This window comes from Ahaetulla prasina, chromosome 13, assembly GCF_028640845.1.
Source record: "Ahaetulla prasina isolate Xishuangbanna chromosome 13, ASM2864084v1, whole genome shotgun sequence".
Lineage (NCBI taxonomy): Eukaryota > Metazoa > Chordata > Lepidosauria > Squamata > Colubridae > Ahaetulla > Ahaetulla prasina.
The window spans coordinates 2,638,113-2,656,815 of NC_080551.1; the positions used below are offsets into that span (position 1 = coordinate 2,638,113).

At 43.5% G+C, this 18,703-nt stretch overlaps 1 protein-coding gene across 9 annotated transcripts in view; it reads right to left on the reverse strand.

The window, feature by feature from the left end:
- Positions 1-18,703, reverse strand: part of MAP2K5 (mitogen-activated protein kinase kinase 5) — a 197,670-nt gene that overhangs the window by 67,460 nt on the left and 111,507 nt on the right. For 8 of the 9 annotated variants that reach the window (XM_058156774.1, XM_058156775.1, XM_058156770.1 and 5 more), the window contains one exon: positions 7,398-7,427. In XM_058156774.1, the coding sequence (XP_058012757.1) occupies positions 7,398-7,427 (30 nt within the window). Of the gene's footprint in view, positions 1-4,164; positions 4,239-7,397; positions 7,428-18,703 lie in introns of all 9 variants that reach the window. The other variant, XR_009152052.1, reaches the window with a different exon arrangement.

Genomic DNA, 18,703 nt, shown 5'->3' on the forward strand with positions numbered 1-18,703 from the left:
AATTTGTTATCCACACTCTCTTGTGCCAGTGGAAGAAAGCCTGGCACAGACAGATGCACAAGGAATCCGAAATGACAGCTCTGCCCTCCGGAAGTACGATCACTACAGGAAAATCTAGTACAGCCTCCAGGTGAAATGTCTGGTGCTCCATATGGAGCAGAGAAAATTAACAACAAGATGGAAATCTCACAAGCAGCAGGGAGCTGGAATTTTTTTTATGGAAAAAAAATGAAATTTAAAGATGAAGGAGAAGTAATAAATTAATGGGGTGTGAAAACATTCAAAGCTTTACAATACCAGGGGCACTATTTACTCAGATTTTTTTTTTTTAAAAAAAGGAGGGGGCCAAGCATCCTTCTTTCCAAACTTCAAATCGTTTGATGTAATTTATTAACAAAGATCTGCAAGTGTATCTGAAAACAGGGGGAAGGGTCTTTAGCCAGTTTCAGAAGAAATCACTTGGACATATTCCTCACAATCTCCGGCAACCAGAAAGGGGCATCTCCTCTCAAGGCGGCCAAGGGATTCGCCTGGCCTCTGACAGGGAGCAGTTTAAGCACCAGCAGGGACAATTTTTAACCGTTTCACGAAATTTCCTGACGATAAGACGTGGCACTGCCCTGTGCCACCTTTTGAACTAATCGAGGCAGCTGGTATCTCTTAAAAGAAAAGCAGCAACCTTTATTTCCTGCAGCTTTCTCCAAGACCTGCACAGCTCCATATAGTTCTGTGGACCAGGAAAATTACCGTGTATCAAAACCACCGCTGCTACCACAAATGCACAACCAGAGATTTGGGGGACAAAGTAGAAAAGTGAAACTAATTTCAAAAGAATGGTTGTCCACTTAATACGTGGAACATGACTATATCTCCGTCAGGATAGAACGATTCTTCTAAATCTGTTTGTAGGGGAACAAAACACTTTGAGTCCAGAATTTAGAGTGGCTAAAACAACCATTCTTTCGGAACATTTTTTTTATACTTGCCAACAAATGTGTGACAAGAACCACAATTATAGATAAGCATCAAACATCTCCGCAATTTGCTGGATATATCAAACTGTGGCGTTTGCTTGTAAAAAACACCTGGCGGTAGCAGTGTTTCATCTAATTATCACAATATTTAAATGTTTTCTGTGCAAACTGACAATTGCAAATAAACTGCAAACGAAAAAAAGGACAATAAAATTCACCCTACATCAGAAACAGCATCCTAATATAAATGTTTTGACATCTTGTTTTCATGGCTGGGAACAAGGAAGCGCATCACACATAAAGTATACACAGAATTTTTAAGGGAGGCTTTTGTGCCCTGGGCGTTCCCCACTCCAGACACGGGAGGCTCTTTCTCCCTCTCTCTGATCGAGTCCCCACACGGTGAAAAGCAAACAGCCTGGTAGCTGATCTGTCTGTTACCAAAACAAAGAACAGATGGAAACGGGGTTTCCAGCCCCAAAGAGAGTCACTTCTAGCCTCTTGCACAAAGCAGGCAAGAGAAAGATGGAGGAATCTGAACTGAGAAGTCGCACTTCACAGAGCTGTCACTCACATTCTTTCCAAAAGCTTCTTGTGTTTTTTTTTTTGGGGGGGGGAGGGTACCTACCCCTATGTTGCAGTCCAGCTTGCTGAGAAACCTGAAGTTGTTGCAGTGCGATCCTGAAATGTTTCTGAGCGCAACTGTAATTTTTGCTCCCAGACTGAGAAAACTGTTGTGCAGGTAGTCCTTGACTTATAACTGACCGCTGAGCGACTCTTCGAAATTATAACGAATTCTGAAAAAGGTACTTATGGCCAGGATTTGGAACTCTGAATTGAGCCTCCCTCCCCCGTGTGGTCACGTGACTGAATTTGGGGCGCTTGGTAACCGGCTTGCATTTATGGCCATTTAGAGAGTCCTGTGGTCACATGACTGTGGTTTACTTTTCTAGTCCGGTTTCTGGGCAAAAAATGCCCACTGCAGACAACGGGTTCAAAACTGTAGAAATGGTGGTAGACTTTAGGAGAAACCCTTCCATACTTCCACCTCTCACAATACTTGACAACACAATATCAACAGTAGAAACCTTCAAATTTCTAGGTTCTATCATATCGCAAGATTTAAAATGGACAGCTAACATCAAAAACATCATTAAAAAAGGACAACAAAGAATGTTCTTTCTGCGCCAACTCAGAAAGCTCAAACTGCCCAAGGAGCTGCTGATCCAATTCTACAGAGGAATTATTGAGTCTGTCATTTGCACCTCTATAACTGTCTGGTTCGGTTCTGCAACCCAACAAGAAAAACACAGACTTCAGAGGATAATTAGAACTGCAGAAAAAATAATTGCTACCAACCTGCCTTCCATTGAGGACCTGTATACTGCACAAATCAAGAAGAGGGCCGTGAAAATATTTGCAGATCCCTTGCATCCTGGACATAAACTCTTTCAACTCCTACCCTCAAAACAATGCTATATAGAGCACTGCACACCAGAACAACTAGACACAAGAACAGTTTTTTCTCGAAGGCCATCACTCTGCTAAACAAATAATTCCATCAACACTGTCAGACTATTTACTGAATCTGCACTACTATTAATCTTCTCATAGTTCCCATCTCCAATCTCTTTCCACTTATGACTGTATGACTATAACTTGTTGCTGGCAATCCTTATGATTTATATTGATATATTGACCATCAATTGTGTTGTAAATGTTGTACCTTGATGAACGTATCTTTTCTTTTATGTACACTGAGAGCATATGCACCAAGACAAATTCCTTGTGTGTCCAATCACACTTGGCCAATAAAAATTCTATTCTATTCTATTCTATTCTAACTGACCACGATGTTCACTTTGCAATTGCCATGTCCACTTAACGACCACGGCAAAAAGGACTGTAAAATTGGGTGCTATCACGTGATGACCACCAACATGATTTACAACTGTTCAACCAGAGACAGGTTGAGGGCTCCTGATGCTTATCTTGCTGAAGTTAAGTAATTCCCATTGTTATAAGAAGTATCAAAAAGTCCTTCTCCAAGGCTGTCTGGAACAACAGGGAGAGCTTCACATTTCCTTTTGCACATTTCTAATTTTGCTTCGTTGAAAGCCATCGCTCACCTGTTGAGCAGGCACCTGGCTACTATTCAGCGTCCTTTGAAAGATCCCATTCGCTCCTGAGCCTTTTTCAATTTTGCTGGTCACTATAATAAGTATTCTTCCTCTGCCACCAGGCACTTTTGGACCCAGTGTGTAGCATTTGTGAACGAGAGCTACACAAGGCCACCACACCAGGCGGCTGCCAGTTAAAGTAGAACCACCCAACAGCAGCAAATGGAGAATAAGCATGGATTGATCTACTAAATCTTCAAGTCTGGAGAAGTACCAGAGAATCAGTTCCATTTAAAAAAAAAAGTATTTCTAAACACAAGGAAGAGATCAAATTGCTTCCTATTATTCAATAACCACAGCGGTGAGACATCTGCATAACCTAACCATGCATAAATTAGTATGGTTCATTTGCATAATAATAACAAGTTAATAGATGCTTAAAGAGCACAGACCAACACCAGTTTTAAATCAGAGATGCCTCCGGGCCCTTTGGCCTGTATCAATGGGAAGGAGAGGGAATAGGCTGCTTCCTCTTCCTCTGACGGGGGCAGGAGAATGGCAACTTTGCAGTATTGCAACCGCCTGAAATGATAAATGCATTTATGCCCCCCCCCAAAGAATACAACGAATATTTTCATTAGGGTTAGGGATGGGCAAAGAATAAACAGACCACTTTCAGTAATTAAATTTTAATCTGGATATCACAGGATTTCTCATACTCTTAAGAGCCACAATTGTCCACGGACGGTTTGTACATTCAAAGTCAGAAGCAGAAATGGGCAGCCCACTTCTAGGGAGGGGTCGAGGCCAACTCGCCAGGACCAGGGGTGAAATTCGACAGGTTCTAGAGAACCGGTAGCGGAAATTTTGAGTAGTTCAGAGAACCGGCAAATACCACCTCTGGCTGGCCCCAGAGTGGGGTAGGAATGGGGATTTTGCAATATCCTTCCCCCAGGAGTGGGGAGGGAATGGAGATTTTGCAGTATCCTTCCTCTGTCATGCGCACCAAGCCACACCATGCCCACCAAACGACGCCCACAGAACTGATAGTAAAAAAATTTAGATTTTACCACTGGCCAGGGCAAACTTGCTGCGGGACGACTGGCCAAGGGACAAGATATCAAAGAATACGATGGAACAGAATCTTAAAGAAAGGATGCAAAAGGAGGGGGGAAATGAAATGTTGAATGACAAAAACTACAATACGGGTAGTCCTCAACTTATGGCCGCAACTGAGCCTAACACCTTTGTTGTTAAGTGAGATGTCTATTAAGTGAATTTTACGCCATTTTACCACATTTTCTTGCCACGGTCATTAAGTGAATCACTGCAGTTGGCGAGTTAGTAACCCGGTTATGTGAACCTGGCTTCCCCACGGACTTTGCTTGCGAGAAGGTTGCACAACCTGTTTTAGTTGTGATGGATATTATTGTAGAGAATGAAATCCGTACAGATGCAGCTAAATAATAAAATCCAGCCTGGGGCTGGGGCTCTCTTTGGCTCCCTTCTCCCCTCTGTGAGGAATATTCTGAATATTCAACGAAATATATGGCATCTTCCCATACAGAGTTCACGCAAATTGGTTTTTCATTTAAAAGAAAGGGTGGCCAAGGAAAAAGTGGTTTGGAAGAATAAGGAAACTGCCCATTATGGTAACTATTGTTTAGTGTTAATGGAGCTGCAAAACCTGAGCTTGGTCTATCTAATGTTTTCCAACCTTGGCAACTTTATGAGGTGTGGACTTCAACTCCCAGAATTCCTCAGCCAGCAACGTTGGGAGCTGAATTCTGGGAGTTGAAGTCTGCACCTCATAAAGTTGCCAAGGTTGGAAAACACTGGCCTATACTATTAATGGTCACAGATGGTGTGGTGACCCAGGCCCAAGTAGGTAGTAGTAAACACAATCAGTTCACAAACAAACAGACTTTATTAGAACAGCTAAGAATTAACTCATTCTCAGCGCTGTCCAAACTAAACCAAAGGCAATTTCTTCATAACACAATTCTTCTGTCTTATCACCAACCTTGTTCTAATTAGGCAAACTGCCAAAGGCTTTTCTTGGCAAAAGTTCAAAAGCAGAAGACAATGACAAGAAATAAATGCAGCAAGACAAAGAGCAAGGCTATCAATGTTGTTTTCCAACAAAGAGCCCAAACGCCATTGCTGGTCTTTTAAGCCTTATGGGCGGGGCCAATCATCTCTTGGTCCTACTCCTGAATCGTCCTCTTTGCTTTAGCTGCTCTTGCCTTCTGGCAGCTCTTCTCATGCGTGCATTAGGAACAGGCTCCTCCTGTTCCTCTGCCTCACTACTGTTAGCCTCTGGAGGCTCCGGAGTCCGCACATCACTCCCAGATGGCCCTGGCCCCACCTCTGCCTCTGACGCAGAGCCCTCATCTGGGCCTTCCCCAGCCTCCAGGATTGGCCCAAGTGCTTCCTCAGTCTCATCGCTATCCAACTCCGTTAACAGCTCTGCAGGCTGCTGGCAGACCACAACAGATGGCAGCTCCCATCTATGTCTCTACAGGAAGTCCTCAACTTATGACCATAATGGACCCTGCTCATTACAGTCATCAGTCATGACCGCTGTAAAGTGGGCAATCCACCTGACCTACCTGAGTTTCCACCATCCTTTTTTGGCAGCCATTAAGCAAATGGCTGTAGATGTTAAGCTGCTATTGCTCGCTATTGGGCAGTTTTGCCAAAAGCTAGAAGTAAATGCCAGCATTCAGTTAAAATGCTAGTCATTGTCGGCTGCCTTGTGACTCATTATATTATTCCTTATGGGAAAAGTTTGCTTAGTACTTATTACGCCTCCCGGAATCAATTAACAATGAGTTCCAAGGTACTACTGTAGTAATACAGGTAGTTCTCGACTTACAACAGTTCATTTAGTGACCGTTTGAAGTTACAATGGCACTGATCATGTGATTTATATTCGGACGCTCGACAACTGATTTTTATTTATTACGGCTGCAGTGTCCGGGTGTGTGTGTGTGTCATGTGATCCCCTTTTGCGACCTTCTGAAAAGCAACATCAATGGGGAAGCCAGATTCACTTATGGACCGGGTGACTAATTTAACAACTGCAGTGATTCACTTAACAACTGTGGCAAGACTGGTCGTAAAAATGGGGCAAAACTCATTTAACAAATTTCTTACTTAAGCAACAGAATTTCTGAAGCTCGATTGTGGTTGTAAGTCGAGGACTGCCTGTATATTTTGAAAGGTCAAATCAGCCTGTTGATAAAGGCCTATCTACCACCCTCACACCAATCCTTTTATAAAACATGACATTCCTGCATAACCGATGGTGGCTGAAGGCCCAAATCTCAAGGACACTCGTATGCGAAACACCCTTTTTGCAACAGCTTTCTGAAAACCAACACAGACGTGAAAACGGCAAGGAAGCTGTGGAGGCTCTGGGCATAAGCCACAGCCACCGGTGACCGTGACTGGGATTAGTGGCCTCTGTACTCTTCCAGCCAACCAAATCTTCATGTAAAGAGTTTTAGATAAAGAAGTGTTTGTGATCGCAGTTACTTTCTTCTTTTTCTAAACAAATGAAATTCTACTTTAATATCTGTGGACTTCAAGTCCCAGAATCTCCCTACTTCTTTAGAGCAGGGGTCTCCAACCTTGGCCCCTTTAAGACTTGTGGACTTCAACTCCCAGCTTTGCTGGCTGAGGGACTCTGGGAGTTGAAGTCCACAAGTCTTAAAGGGTCCAAGGTTGGAGACCCCTGCTTTAGAGCAGCATTTCTCAACCTCAGGAACTTTAAGTCATGTGGACTTCAACTCCCAGCATGCTGGCTGAGGGACTCTGGGAGTTGAAGTCCACAAGTCTTAAAGGGTCCAAGGTTGGAGACCCCTGCTTTAGAGCAGCATTTCTCAACCTCAGGAACTTTAAGTCATGTGGACTTCAACTCCCAGCATGCTGGCTGAGGAATTCTAGGAGTTGAAATCCATGTATCTGAAAGTTTAGAAAGCTTAAGAAATGCTGTTCTAAACACACGGGGTTTTGACACACATCACTTTCAGCCAGCGCGTTGATGGGAAGGCATAAAAGCAAATTTGCTCGGCTTCAAACTCACTATAAGCTCCGCTCCGGGAAACAGTCTAAGGGATAAAAAATAAATCTTGGACCTTAAAAGGAGAACAAAATCCATGGCGGTTTTGGACAACTCTGAAGTGATTGCTTTTTGATTTAATGGGGCAGATTTATATGAACCAGGTGGAAAGACTGACACAATTGCTTGTTGCAAATTCATCCACAGGAATCAATGAGGCAGCAACGAACGTCTTACCTGAGGATAGGGGAACCTCCCGAGAGCAAGCTGGAAGACAAAAAAAATAGTCTAGTTAGAGAGATTTGCATGAGGGGATGAGCACAAGGAAGGGGGTTGAGAGGGGCTTGTGATTCAGAATTGTTTTGAGGGCTAAAAAAGAGAGAGAGAGACACACAAAATTAAAAAAAAAAAAAAACCCTTAACAGATAAGCAAAATGGCAATATTTTGAGGCTATCTGTAAAAGAACAGCAGATCTGTTAACACATCTATTTGTCTGCCTGCCTGCCCGGCCAAATTCTCTGCTCGTAAACAAAATATGGGCTTTTTTCAATTCTGTGGCCTCTCTTTGCATTTCAGTTGCTAAGCGATTCGAGCCATTTGGACGGGTCGCAATGAGCATGGAGGGAGTGCCAAGGCGTTTGGAGAGACTCCATCCAGTCCTGCCTTTTGGCTCTCGAAAGTCAGCATCCCGAAGACCGTGGCGTTGTGCTCCCTCCAATCTCCGCTGGCTCTCAGTTCAGCCCCACGGTGATGGATTCAAATCCTCACTTCGAGCTCAGGCGCTTGCTGGTACTGCTTTTCGTTACAACGTTGATTTTGAGACGGAGGGACTCAAAGGTTAACCGGCCCAAGAAGGGCACTTCCTCCTCACGGTCTTGCATCGCATGGACCCAGGACAATGGCACACAGGGGGTCCTTGAGTTGCAACCGCAACTGGCACCAGGATTTCCATGACTAAGCAAAGTGAGATGCATCCAAATTTACGACCTTTTTTGCTCTCTTGTTATTAAGTGAGTCCAAGCATTTGCTTAGTGAATTATGTGGCCATTAAGCAAAATCTGGCTTCCCCCATTAACCTTGCTGGTCAGAAGCCAACTGAAAAAGGCTGCAAGTGACGATCACATGACCTCGGGAGGCTGCAACCTGGTTGACAAGCATCACGTGACCCTGGGGATGCCATGACGTAAGTCACTTTCTTCAGTGACATTTTGACATCGATCGCTAAAGAAATGGTTGTAAGCAGAGGGGTATACATTCCTCGGCTTATAACGGTCTATTTAGTGACCATTCGAAGTGATAAGTGCACTGAAAAAAGGCCGTTTTAGCATCCCCATGGTCACATGATCAAAATCCTTGGCAACCGGTTCATATTTATGACGGTTGCAGCATCCTGGGGTCATGGGAATCCCATTTTGCGACCTTCGGACAAGCAAAACCAACGGGGACGCCAGGTTCACTTTAAGAACCATGTTACTAACTTAACAATTACAGTGTTAACTTAACAACTGGGGCAGGAACGGCTCTAAAATGAGGCAAAACTCACTTAATGAATGTTTCGCCTAGCAACATAAAATTTGGGCTCAAGTGTGATTGAAAGTTGAGGAGTCTCGGGTGCAAAGTATGTTACGAACATGGCAGAGTCCTGGACTGCTTGCCCTTCTGCACAGAAGGGCAGATCAACATTTAGGATGAAAATGGCCTTTTGAAATAATCCTCAAATGAGTGCAGATGAAAATTTACGCAAATCACACTATTTTATGCAAATATATTCTGGGTGCAGAATTGGTTTTCTCGACATAGAAATTATTGCCGTGGACAGCACACGGAACCTTCTGATGACGATGTATTTTCAAAGACCAGGGCTTGAACAAGGCAACCCTAAAGATGCCAGCTATGGCGAGAACCTTTGTCTGACTGGGCTGTGCCAAGGGCTCCTATCCCCCCTCCACCCGCCCCAGTCCAAGATTGTCAAGGTAATCTGTAATCTCCCCGAAATAGCCTGCAGATATGTCACTGTACTAAATGTGTTTCAGATTTAATGAAGCTTTAATGTCCTTTTTAATTTTGCCTGTTTCTGTATCACCAGGGGTCGAGCAAGGCAATCAACACTCAAGAGAATGGTTTGGTTTAAAACTAGGAAAAACTCATTTGCTTATGAGTTGCACTGTATTTTCTTAATTAAATTTACTGAGTAAAATGGTTTTAAGTTCAGCCAACCAATGACCTCTGTATGTAGATTTAGATTTATAAATAGGCTAACAGCTAAAGTATGGAAGCCAAAAGATGGGGTGGGGGGGAGCTCTTACATAAAACAAATTAGGGCTTTGCATTGTTCCTGCATCACACGAGTGGTGTGGACCTCCACTGATTTATAATCCTCGAAAGGAAATTGAAAACGGAAAAGCGCAGAAGAGAAGGCAATCAGAAAAGTCTTGATAGCACTTTGTAAGTTTGAGAACAGTGTCTTGTTTTCCGCCTTACCTCTGGAATCCTTCTGGCTCAGCCACTTAGCATCTCTGTTCAACCCCAACCCAGAAACATCTTATTTTAAATCCTACTCATTTTAATTTGTCGCCCTCTGCTCCAGAACACCAGAACATTTTTTTTAAAAAGCAGAGTTGCCTGCCGTAGGCTGAGATTGTAGGAAGACGCTGCTCTCTTGACAATTTGCAAGACAAAGCAGAAAACAGGCAGTGGCTGGACAATAACCTCATTTGAAGGAATGACAAGCATCTCCTCGGCCTCACCTCTGAAACTCCTTAGGGAAATACCCGAGTAGATGATGTTGGTAAATTTTAGAAAATGCGACCTCTGCCAGCAAGACATGACCAAGGACACCAGACCAAACCACAGGCGATATGGAGAAACTGGTAATTCTAGCTCCAAGCCAAAACAAGGTAAGCTCTGAGACAAAGGAACCACTGAAGACATTTCTGTCTCTCTGTGAGGTATCAAGGTATGTAACACCAAGTTCTCAACATGACCTCCACTGGCACTACTGTGCCTGAGACCTGTTTCTTGATAACCATCTCTGATTCTTCTACATTAAAAGATGCACATAAGTTTTAGGTTAAATTGGAAACCATTCTTAGATCACAATCTAAGTATGGATACTTCATCCAAAATATGGGTTTATTCATGCATAGAATCTGTATCTTATTTATACAAAATATAACAAATTTTAATAAGGAGCTGCTGATACAGTTCTACAGAGTTCTATGGAGGAATTATTGAGTCTGTCATCTATACCTCCATAACTGTCTGGTTTGGTTCTGCAACCCAACAAGCCAGACACAGACTTCAGAGGATAATTAGAACTGCATAAAAGATAATTGCTACGAACCTGCCTTCCATTGAGGACCTGTATACTGCACAAATCAAGAAGAGGGCCGTGAAGTGACTTCCGGTGGCTCCGCTCTCTCTGAAGGATGCCCTAAGGGCGCCCGCGCTGCGATTCTGTAAAAAGCCGGCAAAAACAGCGAATATCAGCTGTTCGCCGGCTGAAAGTACTTTCCCCGGTAAAGGGGAAAGGAAAGAGCAGAGGAGGGATAGGTAGAACTTTCTAGAGGCCCCACTTTCTGGATTTGAAAGCAGGGAACTCGAAGGGGAAAGTTCCCTGGAAATCCCTCTTCAGCAGCTCCAGACCCAGCGTGTCTCTGCTTTGGCAGAAAGAGAAGAGAGCGACCACCTCTGCTTCAAGTGATTGTTATGGATTTTTATAAGCAGACAGAACAAACACAGGAGATCAGTCATTTAAATTGCAAGCATTAAATCTGACTTCTATTTTTTTAAAAACTTTTTTTTTCTTTCATCTACAATCAACATAATGAAACAAAATGGCGTTTACTTGCTGAGAAAGTGAAACTGAATGGAGACTTTATCTTATTGTGCTGGACTGTGGATTGTTGGATTATTTTAGTTTGTTTAAGAATTTCATGAGGGGACTCTCAGCAAGAACTTTGCCATGAAGGTTCTTTCAGAAGAATGGATTCGTGACTTTATACAGGATTATACAGAAAGAATGTATTTAATTATTCAAAAATACGAATTGATAAAAAATGGGGACGTTTTGGATGAGAGCGTGGAGGAAATTAACCAGTGTATTATTTATTTAATTAAATTAATCGGTACTTGGAAAATGGAATGGAGGAGATGCAAGCAAAAGTGGATAAAAATGAAGATATGATCGTGAATAAACAAGATGATGTAAAGAGGCTCTTTTTAAAAAGTTTGGATGAAATGCCTGAATCTGTGTTACAAGAGGCTGCCTCCCGAACCGAAAAAATTCACAGGGTTAATACTTTAAAAGAGTTCTCTTCCCGGACTGATGGAATATATGGCAGTAACTTGTGGATTGTTGGAAATAAGGAACTATTAGGAAATATTGTGATTGACTTTTCAAAAGGAGTAATGAAGGAAAGACAAAGACTAATGCATCAAAAAAAAATGCAAGAGATAAAAGTATTATCCTTGAAAGAAGCTTTTTCTGAAATATTAACAGATAAAAATATAAGCGTTCCTGAAAGACTATATGTGAGAAAGATCTGGAAGAAATGGGTTGATTATATGTTTCACATCTATCATAAAAGACTAGATATTTGGATTTATATTGGATTTTGACAAGGAAGGACTAAAGTTGAATAGATATTGTAATTTCCTGTATTGAAATTATATAATGTGTTGTACTGAATTGTAAATAGAATATTCTCGAAAGATCTTATGTAAGAAAGACTTGGGGGAAAAATGGAGTGATTATATGGTTTATAGAAGCTATAAGGGAGATATTCTCTGAATTGGATTGGATTTTTATGCATTAGCTGGTTTTAAATACTCTAGGATTAATCTGTTCTATTGACTTATATATTTTATTACTGTTAATTGTTAATTTTTTTGAAGGATTTTGGTTATGTAAGGAGGAAGTCAGAGCTAGAGAGGGAAAATTGGTATAATAGTTTTGGGGGAATTTTTTTTTAGCATATGTTTGTTTTATTTTTAACTATACCTTGTGTTTGTTCCGGGAAGTCAGGGGGGGAGGGGGAGGGGGGTTTGTGAAGGGAGGGGGGAGGGGAAAAATTTTTTTGGTAAAACTTTTTGAATTAAAAAAAAGAAGAAGAAGAGGGCCGTGAAAATATTAACAGACCCCGCACATCCTGGACATAAACTGTTTCAACTCCTACTCTCAAAACGACGCTACAGAGCACTGCACACCAGAACAACTAGACACAAGAACAGTTTTTCCCTGAATGCCATCACTCTGCTAAACAAATAATTCCCTCAACGCTGACAAACTAGTTACTAAATCTGCACTACTATTAATCTTCTCATTGTTTCCATCACTCATCTCCTTCCACTTATGATTGTAACTTTGTTGCTTGTATCCTTATGATTTATATTGATATTGTTTCCTGATTGCTTATTTGTACCCTATGGCTATCATTAAGTGTTGTGAGTGTTGTACCTTGATGAAGGTATTTGTTCTTTTATGTACACTGAGAGCATATGCACCAAGACAAATTCCTTGTGTGTCCAATCGCACTTGGCAAATAAAGAATTCTATTCTATTCTATTCTATTCTATTCTATTCTATTCTATTCTATTCTATTCTATTCTATTCTATTCTATTCTATTCTATTCTAATAGCATGAACTTACTACCATCTACAATTTTCATGTAATTGTATTGACTTTGGCATTTGTACTTATTTTAGCTTCTTCAATAGTGATTCTTAGTCCAGAACATGCTCCATGTATATAATTATTGATAATTAATTGATATTTTAGAAAGTGATAACCTCCACGACAATTTTAAATCCTTGGTTTAGTTATCTAACTGATAAGACAGCTTCTGTTTTTTAGGACGAACTAACAGAGTAAAGGGAGCAGCGGTCAAGAAATGCGCCACAGATTAGTACTGCTACTGAATCCTTGGGAAAGTTATTCAAATGCCACAATGTAACTACAAAGACCAGAATTGTGTAGGCAGTGGTGTTCCTTGTGACACTCCACAGAAGCAAAAGTTGAAAAGTACTGTATTGTTTGAACTTTGGTGTTGAAGAAGACTTCTGAGAATACTGTGGACAGCCAAGAAAACAAACCATGTATCATCGAACAAACCAACCCAGAGTCCTTAGTTCTAGGTTGGATCTCTCTTTAATGCAGGGGTCTCCAACCTTGGTCCCTTTTAGACTTGTGGACTTCAAGTCCACAAGTCTTAAAGGGACCAAGGTTGGAGACCCCTGCTTTAGTGGTCTTCCACCCATTACTTCTTGTCCTGCCCACAGGTGCTTTGGAGAATAAATCAACCCCTTCTCTTATTGCAGCCCCTCAAGTACTAGAGGACTGCTATCATGTCACCAGGGGTGAAATCTAAAATTTTTCCCTACCGGTTCTGTGGGTGTGGCTTAATTGGTGGGTGTGGCTTGGTGGTCAGGTAACTGAATGGGCATGGTCAATAATAATAAATAATAAAAATAATAAAGTATACAAAATTTGGGAGGCACCGGTCTCCCAATTGCCTTTTACTGACAGGCCCCAGTCTACCTTCTTTAAAAATAGAGGCATCGGTCTACTAGCTGCCTACAGCGCTGATCAGCTGTAGTGCGGTCCTTTGAAGTGCCGCGGCAGTCATTTAAGGCTGTTTGCAGCTATATTACCACCGAGCGCTTCAGGGATAAAGAAGAGGAACAGCAAGGCGTGGGCAGTGGGGGGGGGCAGGGATTTTTGCTACCGGTTCTCCGAACTACCTGCCCCAATTGCTACCGGATCGCGCGATCCTGTCCGAACCGGGAGCATTTCACCCCTGCATGTCACCCCTGGTCCTTCTCTTCATTAAATGAGAGACATCTAGTTCTCTCAATTGTTCATCGTATGGTTTAGCCTCCAGACCTCTCATCATCTTCGCTGCTCTTCTCTATAACTCTTTCTAGAGTCTTAACATCTCAAGAAGCGACTGGACAGCCGTTTGTCCCCAATGACACAGGATCTCCTACTTAAGCAAGGGGTTGGACAAGAGGACTCCAAGGTTCCTTCCAAAATCCTATTATTTTATGTTCTCAGGCAAGGCTAAATGACCAGGCTCAAATGATCCTACATCGGAAACCTCATGCAAAGAATCTAGTTGCCTAGAGATGGTTCTAATGCTAGGAAAGACCCAAAAGACAGTGTTGGGGACACATCTATTTATGAACTTCTATGTAGTTGCTAAGAATTGATGCCAACCTTATGGCACAGTGTGAGTGCGGTGGGGCTCAGGGAAGTGTGCAAGTGGCTGGAGAAGTGCATTGGGATGGACTACCACTAAATATGGACAAATGTGCACAAGGATGTAATGTGCCCCAGAGTCAAGGGGCCTCACCTCACATGGCTGGGATGGTGAGCTCAGTGGAGGGGAGGCAGATGAAGACAAATAAAATCAGGTAGTGGGGGTGACTGGGGAGGGGCAGTTAGAAAGGTGGGCTAGCTTGAATTTTTATTTCAATTGGGGCGATTCGGACGGGACGTCTGAGGGCGGTCTTGGTGATGTTGTGTGGGATGAGTTTGACCCTGTGACTCCCGAGGACATGGACAGGTTGCTGGGTAGATTGAATGCCACCACGTGTTTACTGGACCCGTGCCCCTCCTGGCTGGTGCTGGCCACTCAGGAGGTGACACGAGGCTGGCTCCAGGGGATTACGAGTGCTTCCTTGCTGGAGGGAGTCTTTCCGGCCGCCTTGAAAGAGGCGGTGGTGAGGCCCCTCCTCAAGAAGCCTTCCTGACCCGCTGTTTTAGGTAATTATCGTCGGTCTCCAACCCGCCGCGAAGGTTGTAGAGAGTATGGTGGCATATCAGTTCCCCCTGCACCTGGAGGAAACTGTCTATCTGGACCCATTCCAGTCCGGCTTCCGGCCCGGTTACAGCACTGAGACGGCTTTGGTCGCGTTGGTGGATGATCTCTGAGGGCCAGGGATAGGGGTTATTCCTCTGCCCTGGTCCTATTAGACCTCTCAGCGGCTTTCGATACCATCGACCATGGTATCCTGCTGCGCCGGTTGGGGATTGGGAGTGGAGGCACCGTATATCGGTGGTTCTCCTCCTATCTCTCCGACCGTCGCAGACGGTGTTGACGGGGGCAGAGGTCACCGCCGCGCCTCACTTGTGGTGCCGCAGGGCCGATTCTCTCGCCTTCTGTTCAACATCTATATGAAGCCGCTGGGTGAGATCATCAGTGGCTTCGTGTGAGGTACCAGCTGTACGCTGATGACACCCAGCTGTACTTTTCCACACGGGCCACCCCAATGAAGCTATCAAGTGCTGTCCCGGTGTTTGGAAGCCGTACGGGTCTGGATGGGGAGGAACAGGCTCAAGCTCAATCCTCCAAGACGGAGTGGCTGTGGATGCCGGCATCCCGCACAGTCAGCTGAGTCCGCGGCTGACTGTCGGGAGCGAGTCATTGGCCCCGATGGAGAGGGTGCGCACTTGGGCGTTCTCCTGGATGAACGGCTGTCTTTTGAAGATCATTTGACGGCCGCTCCAGGAGAGCTTTCCACCAGGTCCGCCTGGTGCGCCAGTTGCGCCTTTCTAGACCGGGATGCCTTGTGCACAGTCACCACGCCCTTGTGACGCCTCGCCTGGACTACTGCAATGCTCTGTACATGGGGCTCCCCTGAGGGGCATCCGAGGCTACAGTTAGTCCAGAATGCAGCTGCTGGTGATAGAGGGAGCCCTCGTGGCTCCCGAGTGACACCTATCCTGCGCAGGCTGCACTGGCTACCTGTGGCCTTCCGGGTGCGCTTCAAGGTGTTGGTGAATGTCTTTAAAGCGCTCCATGGCATAGGGCTGGGTTACTTACGGGACCACCTGCTGCTACCGAATACCTCTCACCGACCCGTGCGCTCTCACAGAGAGGGGCTCCTCAGGGTGCCATCGGGCGCGACAGTGTCGCCTGGCGACACCCAGGAAGGGCCTTCTGTGGGGCTCCGCCTCTGGAACGAACTCCCCCCAGGACTTCGTCAACATCCGGACCTCCGAACCTTTCGCCGCGAGCTTAAAACCTACTTATTCATCTGCGCTGGACTGGGTTAGTGTTTTAATGGGTTTTAATGGGTTTTAGTTCTAAATTTTAATTGTGGCCAATTTTAATAAGTTTTTTAACTGTATTTTAACTTGTATTTATAGTATTGTATTTTTACTTGGCTGTGAACCGCCCTGAGTCCTTCGGGAGAAGGGCAGTATACAAATTTAAATAATAAATAAATAAATAAAATTTGTGGCTGTGGGCTGAGAGTTGTAAATTCAAGACCCAGTTGAAAGTCCATTGTTTCAACGCCATCCTAACTTTGAATAGTCACTGAATAAATGGATGTTAAGCAGGGACTACCTGTGATAAGAGCACCTCAGTTTAAGGACTCACGTTCAGGTAACACTTCAAAATAGCACTAATAATAGCACTTAAGACTTATATACCGCTTGACAATGCTTTACAGCCCTCTCTAAGCGGTTTGTAGAGCCAGTGCCCCCAACAAACTGGATCTTCATTTTACCAACCTCGGAAGAATTGTAGGCTGAGTCAACCCGGAGCCTGCTGAGATTCAAACTGCCAAATTGCAGGCAGCCAGCAGAAGTAGCCTGCAGTACTGCACTCTAACCACTGCGCTATATATTTCTATAATACTGCCAAAGTCAGGATGTATTTTTAAACATTAGTTCCTCTACTCTGTTGTTCAGTATTTCTTCAGCAATGTGACTCAACGATTGCCCAAGATTGGACCAGGGCAGCAGCAGGAATCCAAAAAGAGAATCAAAACCTTGCCTTTTTTAGACGTATGTTTTGAGTACCATCTGTTTTGACTTTTTTGTCACCTTTGAGGCAGGGACAAGCCAGTGGAGATGGTAGTTTCTATTGGGGACAGTGAAACCATCCAGAAAGGTCTTCTTATGCCATATCCGTCACTGGACGTTGGCAATCCTATTTTTATCAGCAGCCGCTGATAAAAGATCTAGGTTTTAATTATTGTAGGGATTCTACAGCCATCTCTTCCCAACCCTGAAGCCTGTTAGACAAATTTGGACATAACTGGGAAAGCGATTAACATTTCATTCTTAATCCCAGGAGGGATGGACTATAATACTTATTAGGTAGACAATAACTTTTTTTTTAAATGTTTGGGCTGTAAAGGGGATTTTTATCCTAGATCAGGTCATTGTTAACAGCATTTTCGATTCTTTTGAGAGGTTACAAAAAGAATACAGCCTGTTTCAAACTGTTGAATAGCAATATATTTAAACAAAGCATGTGGCCTTGGAACAGCCTGTAATCTTGAATGGGTTGATAAAGGCTATGATCATCCCCTACACAGGATCTCCCTCCCTTCCCCAGGTGATCCTCACATACCTTTACAGAATTGAGACTCATTGACTAAACCTTACGACTATGCTATGTGGTGGCCTCCCTGTCTTTCACCTGTCTCCGTCCCCCAGCCCTCAGGAAGTGTGGTCCATTCCACAAGTCACCCAGTGAAGATCTTGCGGTGTTAAAAATGGAAGCTTTCCTCCCTCCTGATGGGCTTTGTTTTTAAGCCAGGCACTTCGGAATGCAGCTGCGCAGTTCGGGGCAGAAGATTAAATTAATTTGTAACCCTTTTCCCCCCATTTGGAGGGGGTTTAGTAAATCCTTCCCCTTTAATTGAAACCCTATTTCAAGGTGGCTTCTGCTGCTGCTCTCTTCCCAACTGAACCTCCAGAGCGCTTAAATGTGGGTAAATTGCAGTTATATCCTCACGGATTCTTTTTAAAATTGTGCCATAAGGGGACGGCGGAATTGGTAGAGATAAAAAGGGGAAATGACATGGCTTCCCTTTGCAGTATTTAATATTTATTAGGGCTTTTGTCAGGGGACTGTTAAGATGATTTTAAATCTTGTATCTGGAAATCTACAAATTGATCTTGGGAATGAAATCTCTATGCCGTGGTTTCAGGTAATCCAGTTGTTATGTTTGGGTTTTAAAGAGTGGGGGGGGGGAAACCACTTTCCAGCGTCTGGATGCTCCAAACGTGCCGCTTTTTTCCTCTAAATTGAGAGTTTAACGGCAGTGCACAATCTAAATGCAAAATCTTGAGATGGAAATTTAATTGTGTAAAATGTGCACAAAGTAATTAAGAACAAATTTTAGAACATTTCAGACTATAAAGTACTTCTTTAGCTCGATCACAAGCAGTATTGTAAGTGCTTATTTTCAATTTGCAGTTATGCTGAGAAACATGGAATGTGACTAAATAAAGCCATCCTCTGCTTTTCAGAATAACTGTAAATTTAAAAAAACCAACTTGCAAGTCGCACAGAGTAATCTGGGGGTGTAGAGGGTGGGAGAGGCTTGATGGCACCATTGTCCTTAAAAACAGCATTGCAAAGTGCATCGGGCTCGAATCCTCATAATTATTAATTTTGTGAATAAATGCATTTGATTTCAGACAGACAACTTTAGGGAAATAAAACCGGGGATTCTACCTGTTGGGCCATCTAGTCCAGCCCAGATAGTGAACTAAAGAGACCTGCCTGAGAGACCAGA